We start from the raw sequence: 26718 nt of genomic DNA, 5'->3' as shown, positions 1-26718 counted from the left end.
ACACCACCTTTTATAAAACAACAACAAAGTAAGAGTACACCACCTCTTACACAACACCTGACATAATCATTCACCAACAACAACTACAACTACGACTTCAACAACAACACAGACGATGATTACAACATCGACAATTTGCATAACATACTTATAACTTATTCGACAACGTACAACTCAACAACGCTTACAACTTAAACCAACATTTACATCTTAGTTAAGATTCGACAGCATCATAGGTAGCACATAGACATCTCAAGATATAACAATATCAATTGATAATCAACACAACTTAAACATCATATATAATTTCACATAATGCATTTGCAAATATACCACATCATTAACATCTTAATTTCATCAATAATAGATATATAATTCATCAATTAAATCTAACACTCTATCATAATAATAATTCATCAATATATAAATATATCATCATTAACAACATCAACAACAATGGTAATTAAAACCATCAACATCGACTCATGCAACTACTCAACGACTCCACTAAGACTCCTCAACAATGCGTATGCATGTGGTACCATATTCAGAGTCGGAGCCCTCACCGCTAATTGAATGGTTAAAGCATTCATTCAGGACATAAGTCCTCACCGCTTTGAACGACAAGGCGTTCCAAGGCCAGGGCCCTCCCGCTTTTATGATTATGCAACTGACTCCACTTGTGTATATCTACATACAACTCAACAACATCAACGACAACAACAACTGTGCATAAATAAATATGACTTACTCCACAACTTGGTCAATTTAATGATATTAATAATCAACAACAACAGAGACAACAACATAAGCAACTTGCAACATAGCAATATTAATAATAACAACTTGAATGATATAAAAAACGATATTTTCTTTATCATACATTTTCCTCATAATATAAATATCTTAAACTAACCAACACTCATTAATAATTTGATTCAGGCTCTCTGTAAGTCTATAACTTATTAACAACTTTCATTCCTATCCCAAGATCAACTCACAACATGGGTTAAATACTCTTAAACATCTTAATTGAACTCATATTACTTCTAGTTTTGAGTCTTGGAATTATCCCATAAGTTTTGGATTAACTTGGAAATGGTTTTGCTGAATTTTCATAAAATTTCACTAAGACCTCCTTGGAGTATTTTCATCATATCTCAAAAAATAAAAATCATTTTTGAGTCAAACCAAAGCCATTGGAAAGCTAACAAAATTATCTACAACTTTCATGTTTACACCAAAGGCCAATTCAAAACCGAAACGTGTGAAAAAGACGCAAGAACATGAAACAGGACGTGCTGTCAGAGAGCTACTCGCCCCGACGAGTAACTCCACTCGCCATGGCGAGTTATGACAAGTAGCTCTCGGGAAAATTCCATTTTTCACCCCAAAATTCCAATTTTGACTTCCCTATGCCCAAATTTGATCCAAAAACTTGTCTAATCATTTCTATACATGTTAAGGCACTCAGAACCATATAAAACATGACCCAAAATATTAATTTACAAAATCACACTTTTCATAAAAGTTCTCAAGAACAACAAAAGTTCACTTCAAGCTCTATGGTTAAGATTATCTAAGGTTTCAATCATCAAAACAACATCTCATAACAAAAACAACAACAATCAGAAGTGAATTCATCAACAACAACATTATACTTCACCCATTTTGAGCAAAACACAAGTATACATATATACATAACTTGAGCATGTAAATTCATCATCAACAACTACAATGTTAAACCCTTTTTTAGAATTGTACAACCCATCTTTAGAGAAAACTAGTCCCAATTTTTCCCAATTCAATCCCCAAAACTTTTTACAGCATTGCTATATGATTATACCTATGATCAGTACACAATCTCTCATCTTTATCATGGTTTCTACACTTTCAATTCAAAATCTAATGATCAAAACCTAACCCCAAATCCCAAATTTAACCAACACCCTTATGTTAAATCAAAATTAGAAGTTATATAATTTATAATTATTGAGAGTTAGTCTCACCCTTACCTTAGTTTTGATGAACAAACTCTTACACAATCAGATTCTCCCCCTTTGGCTCTTCTCCTAGCTTTCTCTTGTTTTCTCCCAAAACCTCTATTTGTACGTGAAACTGGTTCTGACTCTCAGTTTCTATTTTTCCAACCTATTGTAACCTCCCAAATATTCTTAACTCCTCTTAATTCTATTAATTCTAATTTAAATTCCCAAACTTCAAAATAATTCTATTTATCCACTTATTCTATTAAATAATGAAAATAGCCATTAATAAAATACACCACACCACAAAATCAACATAAATCATTTAAAATCATATAAAAGACTTTAAATCAACTAAAAATAATTAAATAACAATTAGTGCGTTACAGTCTCTGACTTTGTGTGAAACGATTCATAACATGTATGAATCGACCAACTCTGACTTGTCTCAAAAATGCATGAATCGTATCACTAGATGTCTCTGACTTAGTTTGAATCGATTCATTTTATTTTGAATTGTATCAACATTCATCATGAGCAGCCTCAATCGATTCAAATATCATTTGACACGCAACAATATGCATGCCATTTTTATCTTTCCAGCTTTGTCTTTTAGTGGTCTGAATCGATTCACTCATTTAGTGAATCGATTCACTCATTTAGTGAATCGATTCATTCAGTTGTTTTAGCTCGAAAATTTGCTCTTCAACAAATCAAATATGCACTAAACATATTTCTTGTAATGCGGTTGAGTGAAAAATGATCCTAATACATCCAAATCAAATGCGATTTTTTACAATTTGAGTTTGGACTGATTCAATTTGCAGTTTTTTTATTTGATTGGTTCGGTTTTAAAGACCTTAATATGGAGAAATTTTTGAAATTCAATGCTTTCATACTGTGCTCGTGTATTATCCATCTTCCTTTTTCTATCACATGGTACACTTATTCTCTTTAACGTATCTCTCTTCCTTTTCCATCTATCTCTCTTACACCTCTCAAATAATTCTAAAATGAAGTATAAGAGTTGAGACGATCATTATCTCCTTTCCTATCAAATTCTATGGTTGAAAGACCAAATCAAAAACTAAATTTGTAGATAGCCAAGTGTAAATAGTGAGTGGTGAGGGAATCCAAGTGCTCCCTTTATTCTGAGGTGTATACTAGTATTGTATTTATATATTCCATATATGCTGACCATGCATTAATTTTCTTTTCAGCTTGTAGTGTGCCTACGAATGAGTAAAAGATTTAAAAAGTATCTTTTTTGTGGCTAAGGATCAAACATCAATCTAGACTTGTTAAGTGCTCCTATCCATTTGACATACAAAGTAAAGACAACTACGTAACATTTTTACCATTTTGACATTTTTCATGCAAATGCATTTTGCAAATTAAATGTACATTGTGTCCATTTTTTTTTAAGTGTAACTTAATTGTTATACAAACATAACTGTAATCTTAAACATTTGATTTTAAATTTAAACATAATATATATCAAGATGTGTACAAGTTTACATATGTAGCTCAAGTAGTTGAGTTGTGTGAAACCTAATAGAGTTTTTAATAACAAGATTTTAACTTCAAAATTGCTAATATTATAGGCTTAAATGTGAAAATAGTCCTTGCAAATATCTGACATTTTAGTTTTAATCCCTGTAATTTTTTTTTTAGTTTCAGTCCCTGCAAATATAAAAAATTTGGTTTTGGTCCTTGGTATTTTGTTTTAGTCCTTGTAAAATTGATTCATATTGGATTTGGTCCTTGTTATATGTAGAATCTTTGATTTTAGTCCCTCAAAATGAGGACTAAAATGAATATTATAGGGACCAATTTCAATATGAAATGATTTTACAAGGATTAAAACAAAATACCAAGGACCAAAACCAAATATTATATATTTGCAGGGACTAAAACCCAAAAAATATTTTTAGAGGGACTAGAATCAAAATGTCAGATATTTGCAAGGACCATTTCCATATTTAAGCCAATATTATATAATAATGGTCTTGCTTACTGATGAGATAAAACCACAAGTGCACGGTCTTACCGAAGTAGTAAAATAAGAGTATCGTTCCGACAGGGAGTTATGAATTCAATTAACTTTTAATGATGATTAGATGAAATAATTTTTAGATAAAAGTTTGGATTTTTAATTACAAGAAAATAAAAGAAAAGATAAAAGCCTTGGGATTATTGGTTCATCCTAATGACAAATCCTTCACAAACCAAACTATTAAACTTATAACCTTATGTTAGACCTAATTTCTCAAGACAGTTTCTCTTTTGTTCCTCTAGCAACCAAGCCTATTTCGCTGACTTGATTACTATTAGATTTTGGTTCCTCTAACAACCAAGCTTATTTCGCTGACTTGATCATTATTAGTTCCAGTGAAGATCGAAACTATATGTCTCAAAGATTGCAAAGACTATTTCGCTGCCTTTGCAATCCTTGTCTAAATTCACTTGTTCGAATATCAAAGCTCCACTTTCGTTTTATGAATTGATATTTGAGATGATGGATAAACAATTATCAAACCCTCCACTTTCGTTTCCACAGTTTGATAATGGTTGATCCATGTTAAAGCGGTGAATTTAGATAAGAAATTAGGGTTACACAAGATTAAGGTTTAAAGCTTGGTTTGATTAGGATTATGTCATTAGACTTATCCAACAATCCCAAGACAAGAGAAGTCTACTCACTAATGTTCATCGTAGACAAGGAGAAGAAGAGAGAAAGCATAAAAGTAAATAACAAGAAAGTAAATGAACTTTTATTAGAAAGACAATTGTCACATATTGCATTCCAAGAAAAGATTAATATTTGTGATGCCTATCTACTCTATTTATAGCATACATTCGACTTAAAATCTAAGCAATTACATTACTAGAATGTTCCACAAGAGACTGCGGGCTAAAATAGAGTAGCTTAAAATCTAAGCAAAAGCAGCAAAAGCAACTCTGGAGGGTGGCACGGCCGTGCCAATGCTAGCACGGGCCGTGCCAAGTTTCTGACTTTAGGGGTGACATATTTTGTCTTCCAATCTTTGTATTTTCGTACCGAATCAGCTCCAAGTCCCTTTCTTTTGCTCCAAGACTCAATCCATCCAATATTCATTCCTGAAATATAATAAAATTCAATTTGTAGTAAACTATCTTAAAAAGGAAATAATATTAATATAAAATAAACTAAAATCTAATTAAAACTAAACTAAATAATATCTAGAAATAGGTAATAAATGACTCATCAAACTCCCCCACACTTGAATCTTTGCTTGTCCTCAAGCAAAAGGCATAGACATGGCAGCAACAAAAAGATTAATATATGACAATGCAAATAAAAGCTTATGTCTCCCTCGAGGTTTCATTTCAATGTACACTAATCACAACTTCAAGTATTCCTTGTGAACTTATTCAACCCAACAACAAGTCTTAAGTGAGTGTGTGTGTGTGTAGTTCAACCCTTTTCTTGCTCCTGTATAAGATAGATATTATGAGGAACATGTTCTAACCTTAACACTAAAGTGACCGAGAAAAATCCTTTCTTCATTTCATATAAGAGAGATGGGAGAGTTTAGATAGATTTGACAATTTAGATGCTTGGGGGCTTGTAGATGTCTAGGGGCTATCATTTCACATTGGAAGTCCGCGAGGGGGTATCCTTTCCTCCAAGTTTCCATGATCACCCTAAGTAGTGCTACAACTTATTCATCTTCACTTAGGAAGTTCCTCTTTTTAGAGGGCTTAATTTAAGCACAATTTGTTTGAGAAGTCATCACCACATTTAGGAAGTTAGTGAGGGGGTATCCTTTCCTCCACGTGCTGGTGATATTCTTCTGCCCCATTTTGGTTTACACATTATAGCACATTAGAATTATTCCCACACAAACTTATACTACTTTTACTCTGAAGATTTTTAAGGGTCCAAGTTACCATTAAAGTTAGAACGTGTTCCTTAAAATACCTATTCATAAACTTACTCAAGGATTGCAACTAGGTGCTTTTCTCATTGGAGAATTTTCACAATAAAACTTGATGTGGGTATAGCAAGAACAATTACAACACAAGAAATCACTTTCATGTACAAGAAACGACCATTGAAGAGACAACAAAAAATTTATGTCATAATAAAACAATAAAAACAAGCTGCTTATTCATGCCTTTTACAATAAAACAAAACAAAAGAATAAAGTTTAAGGGAGTTTGGAAACACTACGACTAAAGACACTTTATTAGGCTCCCCCCACACTTAGAAGAAGCATTGTCCTCAATGATTCAAAATAAGAGAAATAAAGAAGAAGAAGAAGAAGAAGAAGAAGAAGAAGGAGGAGGAGGAGGAGGAGGAGGAGGAGGAGGAGTAAGAGAAGAGAGGAAGAGGAAAGCTCACATTTTTCATTGAGTTCTATAGGGAGGACCTTGGAGGTGAAAATGGTGCATCATGTTCCGAAGCATTTGGTTATTTTCTTCGGATATGCGGTTTCCCCTTAGGACATCATTCCTTAGTCCCGATAATTCAACACCTTGCCTTAGTTGCTCGGTGCTTATCCTTTCAACCTCAGTTTGCATCCATGTCCATCTTTCATTATCATTGTTTCGTCCGGTTTCATGGTCATGGTGATCCTCTTCTTGGTGCAGGTGTGCACCTTCCTCTTCAATAATGTGCTCTTCATGTACCTGCGAACTATCACCAATATAAAACAAATTTTCTTCCACCTCGGTGTTAGTCCGAGATGGGTTAGGAAGTATAATTAAAACAGGCACATTGAGTTTAAGTGTATAGGCCATGGGTGGTCGAGGTTTTATGAAGTTCATAAAGATAAGGGCCTCTATGTTAAGCCTATTGTTTTCCTCAATCTTGTTAATCCCTTGGTCTTCACCCACTCCCAATTGCCTAACTATGTATGTGATGATACCACCTACCACTATCTCTCCCCTACCATTAGACCTATTACCGAGATGGGAAAGGTAATCAAGCAAGGAAAAGTAAGTGTTAATGGGGTGGTTGTTAAGCGTAGCCCATAACATGAAGAGTTCATCAGTTATAGTGTTCCCCAATTCAATCCTACCCCAAATTGTGCAAGCCATAACCCTTTGAAGGTACCTAAGCACAGGGTTGTGAATGCTGCTAGCTTCCTAGAAAGTTAAACACATTATCTTGAATGCCTACTACATTCAAGCTAAAAGAATCAGGATATCTACAAGCATGTATAGGTTTAGAGATGAGAATTTTATACCTATCCCTTTGCTTGTTGTCCTTGAATTGTATTCCAAGATTCTTTTGTTGTAACTTGCTTCTTTGAGGGAGGTCCTCTTGATGAGCTTGCAACTTCTTTACTACCTCTTTCGAAAGCCATAGCCTTGACCTTGGTTGGATTTAGTGTGGTTGGGTTTAGGGAATGTTCTGGTGGAAAGGGTTGGTTTAGTGATGGGGTGAGTGTTATGAGTTGGGTGGTGGAAATTGGTGATGAATTTGTGGGTTTTGGGTTAGGTTAGGGAAGGCTACGAATTTGGTTGATTTTGGGTGAATAAATTTTTGTGAATTGGTGGGGTTTTGATGGAGATATGAAGGTGTGAAGGTTGTTGGTTATGTAGGTTTTAGGAAGAAGTTTGAAGGAGGAGAGATGTTGGTGTTAGAGAATGAGGGAAGATGAAGTGGAAAAAGAAAATGTGGTTATACTCAACTGGGGTTGGGCACGGCCGTGCCAGCTGTTGGCACGGGCCGTGCCAAGTTCCTGGAGTTTGGTTTGGTTTGGCTTGGCAAGGTATGGCACGGCCGTGCCAATGTGAGCACGGGCCGTGCCAAGGTTCTGGAGACCGGGACTTCAAAAATTTTCATTTTCTTGAATCACTCTTGGACAATTACCTACAAAATAACTTAAAACAACAAGAAACAAATAAAACAAAAGCAATTAAATGCGTGGGTTGCCTCCCACGAAGCGCTCGTTTAAAGTCATTAGCTTGACGGTCAAAGGGTTTCTCTATCCTATACCCAATCTTTCACAAAGGGACAATGACATCAAACTGACATTCTCCCCCAAATCACACATGGCTCTTTCTATAATCTCGGATCCTATAACACATGGTATGGAAAAATTATTTGGATCATTAAGTTTAGATGGCAAATTGGTTTGAATTATTTCAATAAATTTCCTAACCTGCTCATCTAGCTTGAACTCATCAAACCCTTGTGGGAAATGAATTTTTGGTTCATACTGTGGTGAAATGTTAGGCTTTTCACTCTCTATCACAATTTGCTCACTTTGTGGCTTTTCACTCTCTACCTCAACTTCATTAGTCTTGGTTTCCACAACGGGGTCCTCTAATTGTTTACCATTCCTAAGTGTAACATCATTCGGTTGACCCTTTGGGTTAGCCTTAGGTTGGCTCGGAAGGATTCCGGAGGTTTGGGAGGGAGAGGCTACTTGATGACCTACTTGAGGGATTTGAATCTCTAGCATTTTGTTGTGAGTACGAAGAGAATCTGCTTTTGAGGAAAGCCTATTGAGAGAAAAGCCTATTGAGAGAGTCCTTCAAATTTCTAGCTTGGATTTCAAATTCTTTGTTGTGCCTAGAGTTATCTAATACAAGATTTTCTAGCAAAAGTTCCAAGTTGGATCTTTGAGGGACTCCTTGGTTATTTTCAAAACTAGGTGGTGTTGTTTGTTGTCCAAAACGATTTTGAGGGGTTTGAAAAAATTGATCGTTCCTAAACCCTTGATTATATTGAGCATAGTTTACTTGCTCAGGACTTCTAACAACACTACCTAGTTGACCAGCATGACCAAATATTCCATAACAAGGAGGCAAAACAGGGGAAGGAGTCCAAGGATAGTAGTTTTGAGCCATGCCTGAGATAAGAACGGTTAAAGATAAGAAATAATAAAAATAAAATAAATAAAAAATAAAATAATAAAATTAGGAGAAAGGGAGATATATATATATATATATATATATATATATATATATTAGACTAACCACTATTAAAAAGTTAATCAAATTACAATAACTCCCCGGCAGCGGCGCCAAAAACTTGATGAGATAAAACACAAGTGCACGGTTTTACCGAAGTAGTAAAATAAGAGTATCGTTCCGACAGGGAGTTATGAATTCAATTAACTTTTAATGATGATTAGATGAAATAATTTTTAGATAAAAGTTTGGATTTTTAATTACAAGAAAATAAAAGAAAAGATAAAAGTCTTAGGATTATTGGTTCATCCTAATGACAAGTCCTTCACAAACCAAACTATTAAACTTATAACCTTATGTTAGACCTAATTTCTCAAGACAGTGTCTCTTTTGTTCCTCTAGCAACCAAGCCTATTTCGCTGACTTGATTACTATTAGATTTTGGTTCCTCTAACAACCAAGTCTATTTCGCTGACTTGATCATTATTAGTTCCCTTGAAGATCGAAACTATATGTCTCAAAGATTGCAAAGACTATTTCGCTGCCTTTGCAATCCTTGTCTAAATTCACTTGTTCGAATATCAAAGCTCCACTTTCGTTTTATGAATTGATATTTGAGATGATGGATAAACAATTATCAAACCCTCCACTTTCGTTTCCACAGTTTGATAATGGTTGATCCATGTTAAAGCGGTGAATTTAGATAAGAAATTAGGGTTACACAAGATTAAGGTTTAAAGCTTGGTTTGATTAGGATTATGTCATTAGACTTATCCAACAATCCCAAGACAAGAGAAGTCTATTCACTAATGTTCATCGTAGACAAGGAGAAAGAGAAAGCATAAAAGTAAATAACAAGAAAGTAAATGAACTTTTATTAGAAAGACAATTGTCACATATTGCATTCCAAGAAAAGATTAATATTTGTGATGGCTAGCTACTCTATTTATAGCATACATTCGACTTAAAATCTAAGCAATTACATTACTAGAATGTTCCACAAGAGACTGCGGGCTAAAATAGAGTAGCTTAAAATCTAAGCAAAAGCAGCAAAAGCAACTCTGGAGGGTGGCACGGTCGTGCCAATGCTAGCATGGGCCGTGCCAAGCTTCTGACTTTAGGGGAGACATATTTTGTCTTCCAATCTTTGTATTTTCGTACCAAATCAGCTCCAAGTCCTTTTCTTTTGCTCCAAGACTCAATCCATCCAATATTCATTCCTGAAATATAATAAAATGCAATTTGTAGTAAACTATCTTAAAAAGGAAATAATATTAATATAAAATAAACTAAAATCTAATTAAAACTAAACTAAATAATATCTAGAAATAGGTAATAAATGACTCATCACTTACGAGTGACTAAATGACATTGTTTAAACTTTTAAACAAGATAATTTTTCTTGAAAAGTTAAGTTATCTATTCACAATGTATTAAATACATACATTAATTAAACAATGGATTGTCTAACATGTGCAACATTACTCATGTTAAAACAACTAATAGTAGTAACTTTTTTTAAACAATAATTATTTATTTAAAAGTTTTATACTTCCATTAAATGTGCAGGTTCCAATACAAAATTTTTTATTTTAAACTTCTTAACATGTGCAAATTTGCACATGATAGAAAAACCCATTAAACAATGCCCCTGTTAGGGCAATCTTTATCTTTAATTGATTAAAGCCTTTTCCTTTTTAGGGTTTTTGAGTTTGTGGCACTAATTTCAGGTAATGGTGAATCCTGATGCACCAAGCCCTAGTAGCCCGAATATCAGGGAATACCTGTATTGGTAAGTGGGAACTACCCATATGGGTATGTTAAATATTTTTTTCATAATTAAAATATTTGTTAAATTGTTTCCAAGACACCATGCTTATGTAAGACTGCAACAAAGAAACTTATTGAAATAAAACTTAAATAATTTACAGAATGGCATACGCTATTTCCTAGGTTCTCAAGTTTACTACTTTCATAAGCTTTTAAATTTTTTCTTACTCAACAAAAAATAAGCTTTTAAATTTTTCGTAAATAAATGCTTATGTAAGTAGCTAAGTTTAAATTAGTCATTCATAAATTAATCCAAAATCCTTAAGTCCGTTAGTTAGTGGATGATCCTAGTAATATATCTCTTTTTAACATGAAAAATAGTTCATTGACAAAATGAAACAAGGAATCCAAGCACAAGATGCGACTAGTTAAGTTCAACATGATATAGTTCATGTTTGGATAAACAACTTAATTTCTAGCTTAAAATATAAATGCTTATCATATATAAGTGCTTAATTATTATAAACTATTTTCATAACAAATATAAAATAAAGTCAAACTGTTTTTATATAAGTTGAAAACTGTTTTTATAAATTATTTTAAAGAACTTATAGAAAAAAGCCAAAAATGGCTTATGCTATTATAAGTTCTTTCAAACAGTCTTGCAAATGTATTAACTAAAGATACACTAAAAAAATCCATCTAAATAGGCCGATAATGGGTATATACATATTCAACTTATGCTTAATTTTGTGTCAACTGGAGTCGCTATCATAGAAAGAACAAACTTTTTTTGCCTACCTTTATCTTTTTTAATATGTATATTTTATTTTTTAAAGGACCAAAATCAGGAATATAATAGGGGGTTGTGATCAACGAAATTGATCCGATTGCTAAGAATTCAACTCACATTAGAATGATTTCAAATCTCAATATCGATATTCATTCGTGGATAATATATAAGTACTAGTTTAACACTCTTTTAGTCTTAAAACTTCTCTATCCATTGGTGGATATTCATTTGGTCCTTTTCTAAACATTTTATTATCAATACAAAAAGGATATACAGGGAGAAATTATCAAAATTCACTCTTTTCATATGTGTGCTCGTGTATTATCCATCTTTCCTTTTCCTTCACATGCTACACTTATTCTTTCACATCTTTCTCTTCCTTTTCCATCTATACCTCTTTTACACCTCTCAAATAATTCTAACATGAAGTATAAGAATTTAGACAATCATTATCTCCTATCCTATCAAATTCTATGGTTGCATACCAAATCAAAAACTAAATTTGTAGATAGCCAAGTGTAAAAAGTGAGTGGTGAGGGAATCCAAGTGCTTCCTTTATTCTAAGGTGTATACTAGAACTATATTTATATTCCATATATGCTGACCATGCATTAATTTTCTTTTCAGCTTGTAGTGCCTACGAACGAGTAATAGATTTAGAGAGTATCTATTTTGTGGCTGAGGATCAAACATCAATCTAAGACTTGTTAAGTGCTCCTATCCATTTGACATACAAAGTAAAGACAACTACGTAATATTTTTACCATTTGGCATTTTTCATGCAAATGCATTTTGCAAATTAAATGTACATTGTGTCCAATTTTTTTTTTAAGTGTAACTTAATGGTTATACAAACATAACTGTAATCTTAAACATTTGTTTTTAAATTTAAACATAATATATATTTGGATGCGGAGGCAAAAAAATATTTTGTACAAGTTTACATAGTTCATGTAGTTGAGTTGTGTGAAACCTAAATGAGATTTTTAATAAGAAGATTCTAGCTTCAATTTTTTTTGGCTAATATCATATTATAAGGGTCTTGTTTACGAGTGAGTAAATGATATTGTTTAAGCATTTTAAACAAGATAATTATTTGTTGAAAAGTTAAGTTATCTATTTACAATGTATTAAATACATAATATTAATTAAAAACTAGATATTTTAGACTTATTAAACAAATGCTCCTATTAGGGTACTCACTTTATCATTTACCTTATATTTATGATCACGCAAATAAAATTTAATGTAAATTGGACATTTAAACAATGCCCTTATTGGACAACTGGAACTATGTATGTAATTTTATGGTAAACACTTAATTTTATTTTTAAAAAGCTTATTATATATGTTCCTTTGCAGTAGTTATTATTTGATTAGATATCAAATACTACTAGTTCTGAAATTTTATGAGCATTTGTGGAGTTGGTATATAACAATATATACTAGTATACAATTCAAAAATTCTTTAAAATTATTTATTTTTCTAGAAGACATGGTTCTCACAAATATACTTATTCTTTATTTATTTTTCTTTATATTTTCTCTCTCAAATATGACAATAATTTTAAGAAAATACCTAAAAAAAACTTTAAGACAATAATTAAATGGAACAAGATAGAAAAGAAAAGATAGAATCTATTGATGACAAGTGATCACCTCATGAAAGGCAAGTCCAAAGCATATATAAAAGCATGGTCATGTAGTAGAGCCAATGAGCAAATTATCAAAGCATACATTATTAATTATGCGTATTAAATCAACAAATCCTCTTGTTGTTGGTGGTGTAATTGGAGAGGTTTTGGACCCCTTTACAAGTTCAGTGTCTTTGAGAGTCGTTTATGACAATAACAAAGAAGTCATCAACAGTGGTGAGCTCAAACCCTCCCAAATAATCAACTCACCAAGAGTTCAAGTTGGTGGAAATGACCTCAGGACCCTGTATACTCTGGTTGGTATACACATTCTTTCTTTAATTAAGTGTATATAACAATCTTTCTCTAATTTTCTTAAACAAAGAAATGAAGAATTACCATATATAAATGGATCCCCAAAGAGATAAGAAAGCTACCCCTTAAGAGAAAATTAGGGTTAACACACCAGTTATAGAATAAGCCATTCCTTCTTTGTCCAAGCCAAAAACTATTTGATCAACTATATATTAAATTTCTTACCCCCAAATTTTAAAATAAATTTTCTAGCTGCCCAAATCGCCAAAATGATACAGTTTGTAAAATTAGTTAATTTTTTTTTTGGGAAAGAAGATTGTAAAATTAACCACCTCCAACACCCTTAGAAATAAAAACCAAACAGTTAGGAAAATTCACATCTAATAAACAAATTTAATTCTGTTTCCTGAACAATGGGTTTCATTTACATCACTAATAACCTTACCTTACCTCCATACAAATTAAACTTAGTTGGGATCATTCTTAATAACAATTGCCACGTAAAATCTTTAATTGATTATTTAAGCTATTTTTTCTAGGGTTTTTGAGTTTGTGGCACTAATTTTCAGGTGATGGTGAATCCTGATGCACCAAGCCCTAGTGACCCGAATATGAGGGAATACCTGTATTGGTAAGTCGGAACTATCCATATGGACATATAATTAATTCATAATCACACATCACTTCCTTACTCAATGTTCATGCTTAAGTTTAAACTTGATCTTCAAATTAACCAAAATCATATTAGGTCATGATATTCATAAAAAAAAAAAAAAAATAGTAGGACTTGGAATTGTTTTCTTCAAAGGCATGTACGTGTACTAGTTATGGTTCTTATGAAAATTTACTTACATTGATGCATTAATTTATCTTGTATCTTTTACGGTCAAAGTTATGTAATTTTTTTTGTATCAAGCACTTATTTATTTATTTACTATGTAGGAGTACGTGTTTATATATAATTTATTTTCATGATTAAAATATTTGTTAAATTGTTTCCAACACACTATGTTTATGTAAGACTATAACAAGAAAAACTTATTGATATAAGACTAAAATAATTTACAGAATGCAATATGCTATTTCCAAGGTTCTCAAGTTTACTATTTTCATAAGCTTTTAAAAAAATCAAACAAATTTGTCAAAAAAAATAATAAAAAAATAAAACAAATTCTTATGTAAGTAGCTAAATTTAAATTAGTCATTCATAAACTAATCCAACATCCTTAAGTCCTTTAGTTAGTGGATGATCCTAGTGATATATCTTTTGTTAACAAGAAAAATAGTTCATTGACAAAATGAGACAAGGAATCACTACTAAAAAAGCAAAAATTAGTGAGGAAAATTTAGAGATGGAAAACGTGAAATCCCTCTCTAATTCCGTCACTAAATTTTGCGACCAAAGAATTTGTGAGAGATTTTGTTTTTTCCGTCACTAATTTCCCTCCCTAAATTTGTTTTTTCCAGTAGTGAATCCAAGCACATGATGTGACTAGTTAAGTTCAACATGATATAGTTCATGTTTGGATAATCAACTTAATTTCTAGCTTATAATATAAATGTTTATCATATATAAGTGCTTAATTATTATATAAACTATTTTCTTAACAAAATATAAAATAAAGTCAAATTGTTTTCATATATGTTGAAAACTGTTTTTATAAATTATTTTAAAGAACTTATAAAAAAAGCCGAAAAATACCTTATGCTATTATAAGTTCTTTCAAATAGTCTCGTAAATGTATTAACTAAAGATACACTAAAAAAATCCATCTAAACAGGCCGATAATGGGTATATACATATTCAACTTATGCTTAATTTTGTGTCAACCGGAGTCGCTATCATAGAAAGAACAAACTTTTCATCCCATACTTTATTCTCACTGTCTATACATTTTTTTGGTATGATATAGTGTATATGTGTGTGAGTAAAGTGCAGCTATATATGAAATTGTGTGTGTATACATATATCATATATGTGTATGTGATTTGAAAACTTTTGTTTGGCTGATTTTAGTTCCATTCTAAACATTTTTTTTCTTCCTTCATTGGATCCTTAATTAGGATGGTAACCAATATTCCAGCGACTACAGGGACAACTTTCGGTACGTTCCCAACTAAATAACATATTTCTATTTAATTCTAATTAACTTGTTCCATATATAATACGGCCTATAATATGGTAGGGTCTAAAAAGGTTTAAAGATCTCACAAAAAAGAAGTTTAGAGATGCATCATTTTCCTAAAAAAAAAAAAAAAAGTTTAGAGATTGATCATTACCATTTTTAATAAAATAGTAGATTTTAAAATAAAAAAGGTAAAGAGGTGTATTATTTTCTAGAAGTCCATGTTAAGAGGCACCCATTTAAAGCAAATGCTAAACATGAGATCATATGTAGTAAAGCATATTATATTTGGGTCTTGTTAACGAATGCTTCTGGGGTATTTTTTAAGAGATAAATATGTCAAATGTATCAACTTAGCTCATAACCAGGGGCGGTGTCACCTCCCCAGTTAGCCTGGGCACTAGCCCAGGCTCAGCTCCAACTTTCTTTGTAGCAAATCTAGCCATTACTAGAACTTTTAGCTTTTCCTACGGATTTTTGTGTAAATTCCGCAGAAAATACATTTCTTGCAGATTTTGCCAAGAATTTAGGTTCCCAAGTGAGGTAATACCTTAGAATTTTAGGATCTGCACGAAAGATATATCCGCAGAAAATGTGAAATTATTAGCAGGAATGAAGTAACGTTTTGCGATAATTTTTTTGCCCAGACTCTATATAATTCCTGGCTCCGCCACTGCTCATAACATTTGACCCTTATAAGAGATAAATACGTCAATACAAGTTGATGTATTTAGTTCATAACATAGATCAAATGTATCAACTTTTGTTGATCCATTTGTCTTTTACAAAAGATCAAAGGAAATATCTTATTATTTTTTTTCTTTTTATTATTATAACTAATGTATGATGTCTGAATAATTGTAGGACAAGAGATAGTGAGTTATGAAAGTCCAAGACCAGCATCAGGGATTCATCGTGTGATATTTGTGTTGTTTAGGCAACCTTGTAGGCACACAGTATTAGCTCCTGGATGGAGACAAAATTTCATTACAAGAGATTTTGCTGAATTTTACAATCTTGGATTACCTGTTGCTGCTCTCTATTTCAATTGTCAACGAGAAAATGGTTCTGGTGGAAGGAGGATGGTCATTTAACAAATAGTATAAACATTTGTTCACAAAAAAATCCAAATATATCCCTGTCCTTCAATATAAAATATACACTAAGCAAAAAATGTCATGTCATCATGTCGTAACTATTATTATAACAACTTCAGTAAAATAAACTCCTTTCAAATATGAAAAACTGCAGTAAAATAAACTATTATTGTAACAAAAAAAATCTATTATGATAAAAGTAAAAATAAATTAATGTTAATTAGCAAGGAGGAAAAATAACGAGTCCTCGAGGATATGGAGGTTAGTTCAAAGAATTCGTCGATTGCTTGTGATGGAGTGAAAAGTAACATTCTTATTATGTGACAAACCATTGTGAGGATACTTTGATAGATAATGGTTGTAATTTATCTCTTGGTTGATTATTTATGAATTGTGTCCGACTCAAGTTAGAGACTTATTGTTCCGATGTTGTGAAAAATTTGTATCTTATTTGATTTGATTGTTCGTTTTTTAGTAGGCTTCGGCCCTCTTATTTTTCATTAAAAAAAGAAGCCTAAATTATTTTTCAAGTGTGTACGAGGAGATAAATATTTGAGAAGAGCATGTAATGATCTTTGAAGAACAAATTGGTGATTATCAACCATATCGCAATTTATACATGGAAATGGATTCTCTACTTTTAAGTCAAGAAATTTAACCTGACTTTCTCTCATTTTTTTGCTCATCTTTCTCTCATTAAATACACTAGTCATAGTGATATTATACTTTTTTTTAAGGGTTAATAGTGTTTTTCACCCCTGTAATATAGGTCATTTTCGATTTTCGCTCTTATAAAATTTTCGATTTGATTTGCATCCTTGTAAAACTTTTTTTTTCCGGAAAACACCCCTCCCCCATATGACTGTACATATTTGCTAACGTGGTACACTGTGTGGCATGCTGACTGTGCATATATGCTTATGTGGCGTGCTGACTGTATAATTAATTAATTTTTTTTCTAAGGCTACATGTGCCATTTGTTACTACTTTTTTAAAAAAATTATAATATAAATTCATTTATAATAATTTAGAAATTTTAAAAATTTGAAAATAAAAAAATTCAGGATTTTTTTTATTATGAAAAATATTTTCCAAATTTTTTATTTTTTGTTTAAATTAGAAAATAATTTTTTTCTAAAATTTTAATTTCAAAAATGATTTAATAAAAATCTGGAATAAAATTTTCGAAAAAAAAATCTGAATTTCTTCTAAATTTTTTAAAAAATTTGTATCCAGAATTTTTTTTTTGTAGAAAAAATTTTAAAACTGTTTTTTATTTTGGGAAAAAAATATGACTTTTTTTAAAAAATTTCGAATTTGTTTTTTCTAATTTAACTTTTTACTTTATTTTGAAAATTAAACTCCAGAATCTTTAAAAAAAAATTCGAGAAATCTGGAGTAAAATTTTTGAAAAAAAAAATCTGAATTTCTTCTAAATTTTTAAAAAAATTGTATCCAGATTTTTAAAAATAAAACATTTTCCAGATTTTTTTTTTTGTAAAAAAAATTTTAAAACTGTTTTTTTTTTCGGGAAAAAAATATGACTTTTTTTTAAAACCTCGAATTTGTTTTGTCTAATTTTTTGTGATTTTTTAATATTTGAATTTAAAAAATAAAAACCGATATTTCAAAAAAATCTTATCGTTTTTTCTGATTTTTTTTAATATTTGAAAAAAAAAACTTTTTTTTTCGATTTTTAAATTTTATGGAAAAAAATCTGAATTTTTTTTTATTTTTGAAAATTAATTTTCAAATATTTTAAAAAATAAAATCTGATGTAGACAATTATAATAAATAAAAATTAAAAAAAAAAGCCAAGTTAAATCAAACCGAAAATTTTATAGGGGCGAAAACTGAAAATAACCTATATTGCAGGGGTGAAAAACACTATTAACCTTTTTTTAATTAAATAACCTTGTAATAAAAATCACAAACTTTATATGTGGAGATTGGAGAAGTGGGTTCCTCTAAGTATAGAGAAGTGGAGAACTGCGCTTCAAACACACTTTTCATACATCAAACGTTTACGAACTACCAACTTATATGTATTTACGGGATTGCGATTTTGAAATTTCTTACACGTGGAAACAAGTTTGAAATTATAGTTATATTTTCTGGCTCACTATAAATTTGTAGGAGGGTGCATGGAATTCCCAAAGTTGTCTATCATGTATTTTCTCCATGAGATAGTCTTGTATGGTTACCAAATCAAATCTATAGTGCTTAGATAGACACACAAAGATATACTTTTCTTCAAAATATTAAATCGATTTTTTAATTATAAAAAGAAGTATTTCGATGTGTATTTGTCTAAAAACTATAAATTTGGTCCGGTGACTATAACATCCCGTTTTCTCAACTTAAAAATTTCAAAACATTTATCAGAGTAATCAACATATAAACAGAATGTTACACTTCTAAAATCATAAATAAGATAATTAACTAATTATCCTTCAACATAATCGAATTCCAAAACATTACAGCGGATAAAGTTCATCATCATAAATAAGTCTTGGTACGCATGCCTCATCAAAACATCTCATAATTATTCAGTTAAACTACTTAATCATTTAAATTCATAAAACAAATACGTAAAGGAATAAGAAATAGCCACAAAAGATCCCATCCCGTTACGTATCAGAGCACCTAAAAGATTCAGTGAGGGATAACCACTCACGACAGCAAGGCAACAACACTACTCTCGATCACCTGCAAGTTACTCATACGAAGAGCAACATTTCAAAATAGAAGGGGTGAGATTTCACAAAACAATAATATTAAACATATAATTCAACAATTATATTTAACAACATGAAAACATCATAATATTCATCATAGATAATAATATATCATTTATCACATCATTCATAGTTCATATAAGGAATTACAACTTCAACTACCTAACAACTTAACATCTTTGACTCGACAAATGCGACTATGCAACTTAGACCTCTTATATGCATGTGGTACCAAATCCAAGGCATCAAGCCCTCAACGTAATAAGTATTAATATACTTCCAGGGCATCAAGCCCCCAACATGATTGAGCTAAAGCTCCAGGGCATCAAGCCCCGTACGTGGTGAGCAAAGGCTCTAGGGCATCAAGCCCCCAACAATGAATGCTAATGCATGGACACAACAACTTAACTTCTTATAAACAACAACCTCTTATATAAGTCCAATAATTTGGAACATCATCATCATCAACTTAGACCGACTCATGCAGCTTAGTTAAATAACAAATAGCAACATAGGCAGTATGCAAATCATCATGATATAACAATATCGAATGCAAGTCATTAACATCATAAACATCAAACATAATTCATGTAATGTATATACAATTATATAACATTAGCAACAACATTAGATTATACAATTCAGGCTTACTGAAACTACAACAGCAAGATAAATAACTTAGTTTCTAACTTCCAAGGTCAACTCACATCAACTTGCGCGACAAAGATCGCATTTAACTTAAACAAGGCATTTTGTAACATAAGTACTCGCGAGGCGAGAGCCTCTACTCGCCATGGCGAGTTCAGGTACAGTTCACAAAAATTCATTCTAAATTCTTTCCAGGTTCAATCTTATTCTCCAATCTTTCCTAATCATTATTAGATATGTTCAGGCACTCAAAAACATCTAAGGATCAACTCAAAAGTCAAAATTACGAAATCTGGATGGCTCTCTGGTCATGCTCGCTATGGCGAGTTCATCTGCTCGCTGTGGCGAGCTGCGAGGTGCAACTCGCGAGGCGAGCGATGAAGTTCATCACTCGCTATGGCGAGGATCATAGCTCTCGAGGCGAGCGATGAATGCTGGCTCGGGCAGAAGTGCAGTTTTCACAAAAAATTCACTATAAACATGATTTTAAGCCTAACATTGATTCCAGAATTCATCCTACATATTATCTAAGGTCTAGGAACAGTTTCTACATCAGTCTAACAAGTTTCCACCATTTAATCAATAATTCTACAATTTTGACCTAGTTTTCAATTCCTCTAAAACTCATCCTAGGTCATGTTAAATCTAATCATTGAATCACAGACTTAATAGAATTGCAAAATTAGTCTCACCCTTACCTTAGAATGTGAAAATCACAGCTTTTTGGTCTCTCTCCCTTCTCTTAGCTTTTTCTCCCTTTTCTCCAAAAACTGATCGTACGTACGTTATGTTTTTCTAACCAGGTCTTTCCTATTTATATCTCCTCCATCTATCTTATCTTATTTCTCTTTCTCCCCCAAAACTCTCTAAAATCTCAAAACAACCCCTAAACTCAATAATTATTTTATTTTCAAATCTTATTTTATTAAACAATAAAATAAGTCACAACTCCTCATAAAATCACATAAAATCATCTCAATCATATAAATCTCTTAAATCACACATATATCATATAAATATAATATAAACTCATCATAATAAATTCTAGACTCAATTAAATAATTAAATAATTCAAAGAGAGCGTTACAGTGACCATATAATAATAACTCCTTTCTCTATATCTAACTATAGGATTTTGTCATACCCCAATTTTTGACCTAAGACAGCACTGACACGTGTCATTTAACTCCGACCGGTCTCAGCCTTTCGAGCAAAAAATTCGGCAGGGAGGTATTTTAAAATACCTCATAGTTGATTCCGAGTCGGGCCTTCTTCTCTCAATTTTCATTTAATTTTAATTTCCATCTTTTATTAACTTTAAATTCATTTCATTTTTAACCTTTATTTTATCTTATTTTTGTTTTATTTATTCTTAGTCCTTTTATTTTATTTTTAATGTCCAAAAAAATAAATCAAAATTTTGTCCGATAATATCCAAATAAACAGCTCACAAACAGCTCATTCATAACTGTCAATTTCTTCTCCAAGCAAAAAAATATCGTGTTCCTCTCCAAGCAACAGAAATTCAGCTCTATAAATATAACCACCTGCACACAGACAAAGGGAGGGGCCCCAACAGCAAAAAATAGCAATAAACTAAAAATACAGAGAACAATTTTCCAGCAAACACACACTACCAACTAACAAAATTCCAGCCCTAATCAACTTTCCAACAAAACAATTTTCATTCAACCTCTTTCGATTCAAATCTTCACAAAAACCCAAACGCATCAACTAAGCATCAATCACGCACACAACATCAGAATCACGTATCCACAATCCTAATTCCAAACCATCATACTCAAATCAAACCCCATTCACAAACATCAAAACCGTGAAACACCACCACCAAACCAACACAGATCCAGATCAAGAAAAAAAAACAATAAAAAGGTAGTAACCCTTTTTGTAGATCTAGGGTCCGTTAAAGCTCATTTCAGAAAAACGTTTTCAAAAAAGAAAGGAGAAAGGAAAGGTTAATCTTTTGGTAAAAAAAAATCAAAAAAAGAGGAGTTTTTGACTCCGGCGCGGTGGCGCCGCCGTGAAAACTCACCGGCCACCGCGCCGGAACCACCTCCGGCCACCTCTCTTCTCATCGGAGAAGATGAAGGATTCTAGAGAGAAGGCAGAGCCTCTCTCTCTAGAAATAAGAGAAGAGAGAGAAGTTTGAAGTGAAAATGAATAAAGAAACCGGTGCCTACCTATTTATAACGCTAGACTGAACCGGTTCAATCTTGGAACCGGTCTGAACCGGTCTATTCCAAGCCCACACGCGCCTGGCCTCACCCAAGACCCAAATCCTTTTCGTTTTATTTTCTGCACCCCCTTTACTGCTCACACACCCCCAACATCTCATTTTTCTAATTTCTTTTTCATGCATTTTAATTCTCACTCTATCTGTTAATCCAGAGTGCTCTGGTCCTCAGTTAACTGTTAATATTATAATTATTCTTCAGAACAATCTGGTCCTCAATAATTGAATTAATCCAGAGTGCTCTGGTCCAAAATTAACTTAATATTATATTCTTGCTTAATTTAGTTATTCTCCAGAACAATCTGGTCCTTGTTAATTAAATTAATCCAGAGTGCTCTGGTCCTAAAGTAACTGTTAATATTATATTTTTGTTAATCCAGAGTGCTCTGGTCCAAACTTAAATGTTAATATTTATTTATTTTTGTTTAACTTAATTATTCTCCAGAATATTCTGGTCCATGTTAAAATAATTTCACAATTTAGCTTAACTTCATTTTTCTCATTCTGCTTATATAATTTTCATATCTTTATTCAAAAACAACAAAAACATTCAAATATCAAAAATTCATAAAAGAACTTTTCACAGTAAACCTTGATCTTAAATCAAGTGACCGTCTTTTTATTTTTCTTAATCAAATTTCAAATCAATTCTAATTCAACTTCAAGTCAATTTTCTTCAATCTAAAAAAACACAAATCAATTCTCACTTGCCATTTGGCTTTTTATTTCAAAACCTTTTTCAAAACATATAAAAAAACACCAAACAAATCAAACGTCAATTTCTACCCCGAACTACGAGGTTTTGATCCCTCACGGGTACGTAGGCAGAGGACCTTGTCCTTCCAAGTCAATTAAAAAACAATTTTCTTTTTCTTCTCAATTAAAAAACAATTTTCTTTTTTTTTCTTTTCAACTTTCAACTAAAAAATATTTTTCTTTTTTTTCTCTTCAATTAAAATCAATTTTCTTTTCTTTTTTCAACTCATCATTCAATTCCATTTTCATCTCTTTAAAAGCAAGCAAGTTATAGCACCAAAAGTTAAATAAAATCAAAAGGTTCTTGTAACACCCCGTTTCCCAAAATCAATTTAATTATAATTATAAAATCAGAGTTCCACATTAAACGGCATGTCACACTACAAAATATATAATTCTTAAATAGATTAAAACTATTTAACAACATCCTTCATTAAACTGCAGCGGAATATTCTTTAAATTAAACTCCATTATCCAAAATAATCTTGGCATTAAGCCTCAACATAAAATATTCCATCAATCATAGGGCTACAACAACATTAACCAAAATTTGATACATAGAATGAATTTAAACAATGAAATCCCATCCCACGTATCAGAGCCCTAGACACTTGAGCCACCACCAACTACTCAGGATCACCTGCAAGTTACCCATAGGAAGGGCAACATTTTCAAGCAGAAGGGGTGAGATTCACAACAAAATATAGATAAAGAATACATCAATTGAATCTAACACCCTATCATAAATCATCAACATTATTATTATTTACATAACATCATTTTCGCATCTTATCACAATATTAATTCATACACCTCTCAACAATATATACAACTTATCACCACTCCACTAAGACTCCTCTAAACACCCATGCATGTGGTACCAAAAATCAGGGCCGTGACCCACACCGCTGTCGAATGGTTAAAGCATTCTCAACAGGACATAAGTCCTCACCACTACACCACTTTGAGTAACTAGTACTCCACCACTTTGAACGACTAAGCATTCCAGAGCCGAAGCTCTCCCACTGTTATGTTTATGCAACTAATCCCCATTGAGTATATCTACATACCAACCAACCTAGACATATACATATATATGATTCACCAACCAACTTACAACGTTAAGGAATTTAATTAAGTACAACATTCATTCAGTCAGCATCCATTCATCAAAACCAACCAAAACATCCAAGAAAGTACATATCAGTATACAATCCATGCAATAATTCATCAAATTAAACCATCCAAACAACAACAGAAATCAACCAACCAAAAACTGGGCAGCTCGCCTCGCGAGCTCATCTACTCGCTATGGCGAGCTCAGAAAAACAGGTACTCGCCATGGCGAGTTGGAGGCGAACTCGAGGCGAACAAAAATATGGTGCTCTTGGGAAAAATGACATTTTTCTCACTCAAACCTCAATTCTAAGCTCCCTAATCATCTTTTAAACTTAAAACTTGCTCTAGTCCTCTTAAAAATCATCTAGGTACACGAAACTACCCAAAATACGGCTTATAACAACATTTTCAAAATCCAGATTTTCACAAGGCTACTCGCCATGGCGAGCTGTATCACTCGCGAGGCGAGCGATGAAGTTGTTCACTCGCTATGGCGAGCAATGGCTACTCGCGAGGCGAGCGATGAACTTCTGTACGGGCAGAATGCAGGTTTTTCCCAAAAATCCCATTTTTCCTCAATTCACTCCCCAAATTAGTTTACAGATATGCAATGAAAGGTTTTATGCACCCAGAACCCATTTCTACCCTCAATTCCATGATTCCTACACCCAAAACTCCTTAATCAACAAAAACATAATTTCTCCCAATCCTCACATAAACCTGTTAGAACAAAATCAACATTCAGAATCTATATAATTGCGGTAAACCTCACCCTTACCTTGGAATTGCAGAATAAACACAGCAGAAAATGGTTCCTAAGCTCCTCTCCCTTGCACTAGCTTTTCTCCCAAAACTTGACTGTTTTCACGTAAAACGTTTTCTCCGTTTTTCTTTCCTTAACTCCCAAAGTGTAACCTCCCCCACTCCTTAATTAGCAATTAACTCCCTACTAACTATACTAATTATTTCATAACCCCCAAATTCTAATTAATCCTATTATTCTCCTATTTTAATTATTTAATAAAATAATCATATAATAATTATATATACACCACATAAATCACCAAAATCAAATAAAAGACACCACACAATAAAAAAAAAAATTAAATAAAAATTAGAGTGTTACAGTTCTCGTAGAGTACTACGAATATTTAGGGTGCTAATACCTTCCCTAAATATAACCAACCCCCGAACCCTAAATCTCTTCAAAATGGGTGGTTTGGAACTTTTTCCCCTTAAAAAAAATTTGTTCAGTCGTGAGATAAAAAGTGAGTCAAAAGCTAATCAAATGGCCTTTGACGTCCGAAAAATGGCGCGACAGAAATGGCGACTTCACTGGGGAGCCTTAAGAGGGTTGAGCCTAACTTGGCTTTATTTAATTCTTTGCGCTCTAACTTGCTTAAAACAAAAACAAAAATAAAGGATGGAAATACTGGTATATATGTTCTCTTTTCTTCTTTCTTTTTTTCCTTAACGTGAGTGGTGAGATAAGTTCTACACCCGGGCTTGAGGGAAACATAAGATAAGATGGTGGTATAACCAAAGTGCCATTCCGAGAGTCAAGTCTCGTGTTTTGGTTCATGTGGTATAACCCCGCTCAATGGAGGAATCTTGGAAGTAATTTATGTTGGCATGAGTAGTCGTGTTGGCGTTGTATTTTCAAGTGACCGTCGAAGTTGAGGACCTTTAGTTACCATTATCCATCTTGGCCTTTTAGGACGTAGTGCGGTGGCTAATCAAGAGTAGTCTTGGTCTAGTTGATACGCGATACTACACTCAGACGAGACTTTCTTACGAACGTTGTTGGACCGGAAGTATTTCCGTAACCCGATGACATTCGGAAGCGGTTAAAGACTCTGGGAACTTGGTAGAACCCGTGATACAGGTACAAATGAAACCATAGTCCTTACCAAATGGCGTGTTTACCCTTTGACTCCATCATTGTGGACCTAAAACCTCACCATGTTTTCACCATTTGTACAGCATAATCATGCATACATGCATTCATCCATAAAACTTTTTTCATCAAAATATCGAAGAGCTTATATAATTTTTTGTAAATATCAAAGGGATGGAGAGAAGAAACACTAGGAAGTTTACTTTCAAGAAATTGGATTTGACGAACTTAAGGGATCTTGCAGTTAAGGTAGCTAGTCCGGAAGACTTTCATGATCGTCATGGGAGGCTGCTTGGTATCCTTTGGACAAATGTTGAGAAAGGATGTTTGGAGACCTTGGTCCAATTCTATGACCCTGCTTACCATTGTTTTACTTTCCCCGACTACCAACTTGCTCCCACCCTTGAGGAATACTCCTACTTAGTTGGCCTACCAGTGCTTGACGAAGTACCATTTACCGGCCTTGAACCCATTCCAAAAGCCGCCACTATTGCAGATGCTCTCCATCTTGAAACCTCTCTCATAAAAACAAAACTCACCATCAAAGGAAATCTTCCAAGCCTACCCGCCAAATTCCTTTACCAGCAAGCCTCTGATTTCGCCGAAGTAAACAATGTCAACGCCTTTTACTCCATCCTAGCCTTACTCATTTACGGCCTTGTACTGTTCCCAAATGT

The 26718-nt window shown here is 32.6% G+C and overlaps 1 protein-coding gene across 1 annotated transcript; it reads left to right on the top strand.

The window, feature by feature from the left end:
* Positions 1 to 13191: 13191 nt before the first annotated feature.
* Positions 13192 to 16777, top strand: LOC11410501 (protein FLOWERING LOCUS T). The gene is made up of 4 exons (XM_003621012.3): positions 13192 to 13408; positions 13976 to 14037; positions 15471 to 15511; positions 16397 to 16777. The coding sequence occupies exons 1-4, from the start codon at positions 13205 to 13207 to the stop codon at positions 16624 to 16626; spliced, it is 537 nt and encodes a 178-aa protein (XP_003621060.1). The 5' UTR covers positions 13192 to 13204; the 3' UTR covers positions 16627 to 16777.
* Positions 16778 to 26718: the final 9941 nt, after the last annotated feature.

The sequence above is a fragment of the Medicago truncatula genome, chromosome 7, assembly GCF_003473485.1.
Source record: "Medicago truncatula cultivar Jemalong A17 chromosome 7, MtrunA17r5.0-ANR, whole genome shotgun sequence".
Lineage (NCBI taxonomy): Eukaryota > Viridiplantae > Streptophyta > Magnoliopsida > Fabales > Fabaceae > Medicago > Medicago truncatula.
This window is presented reverse-complemented; position numbering and strand designations above follow the sequence as displayed.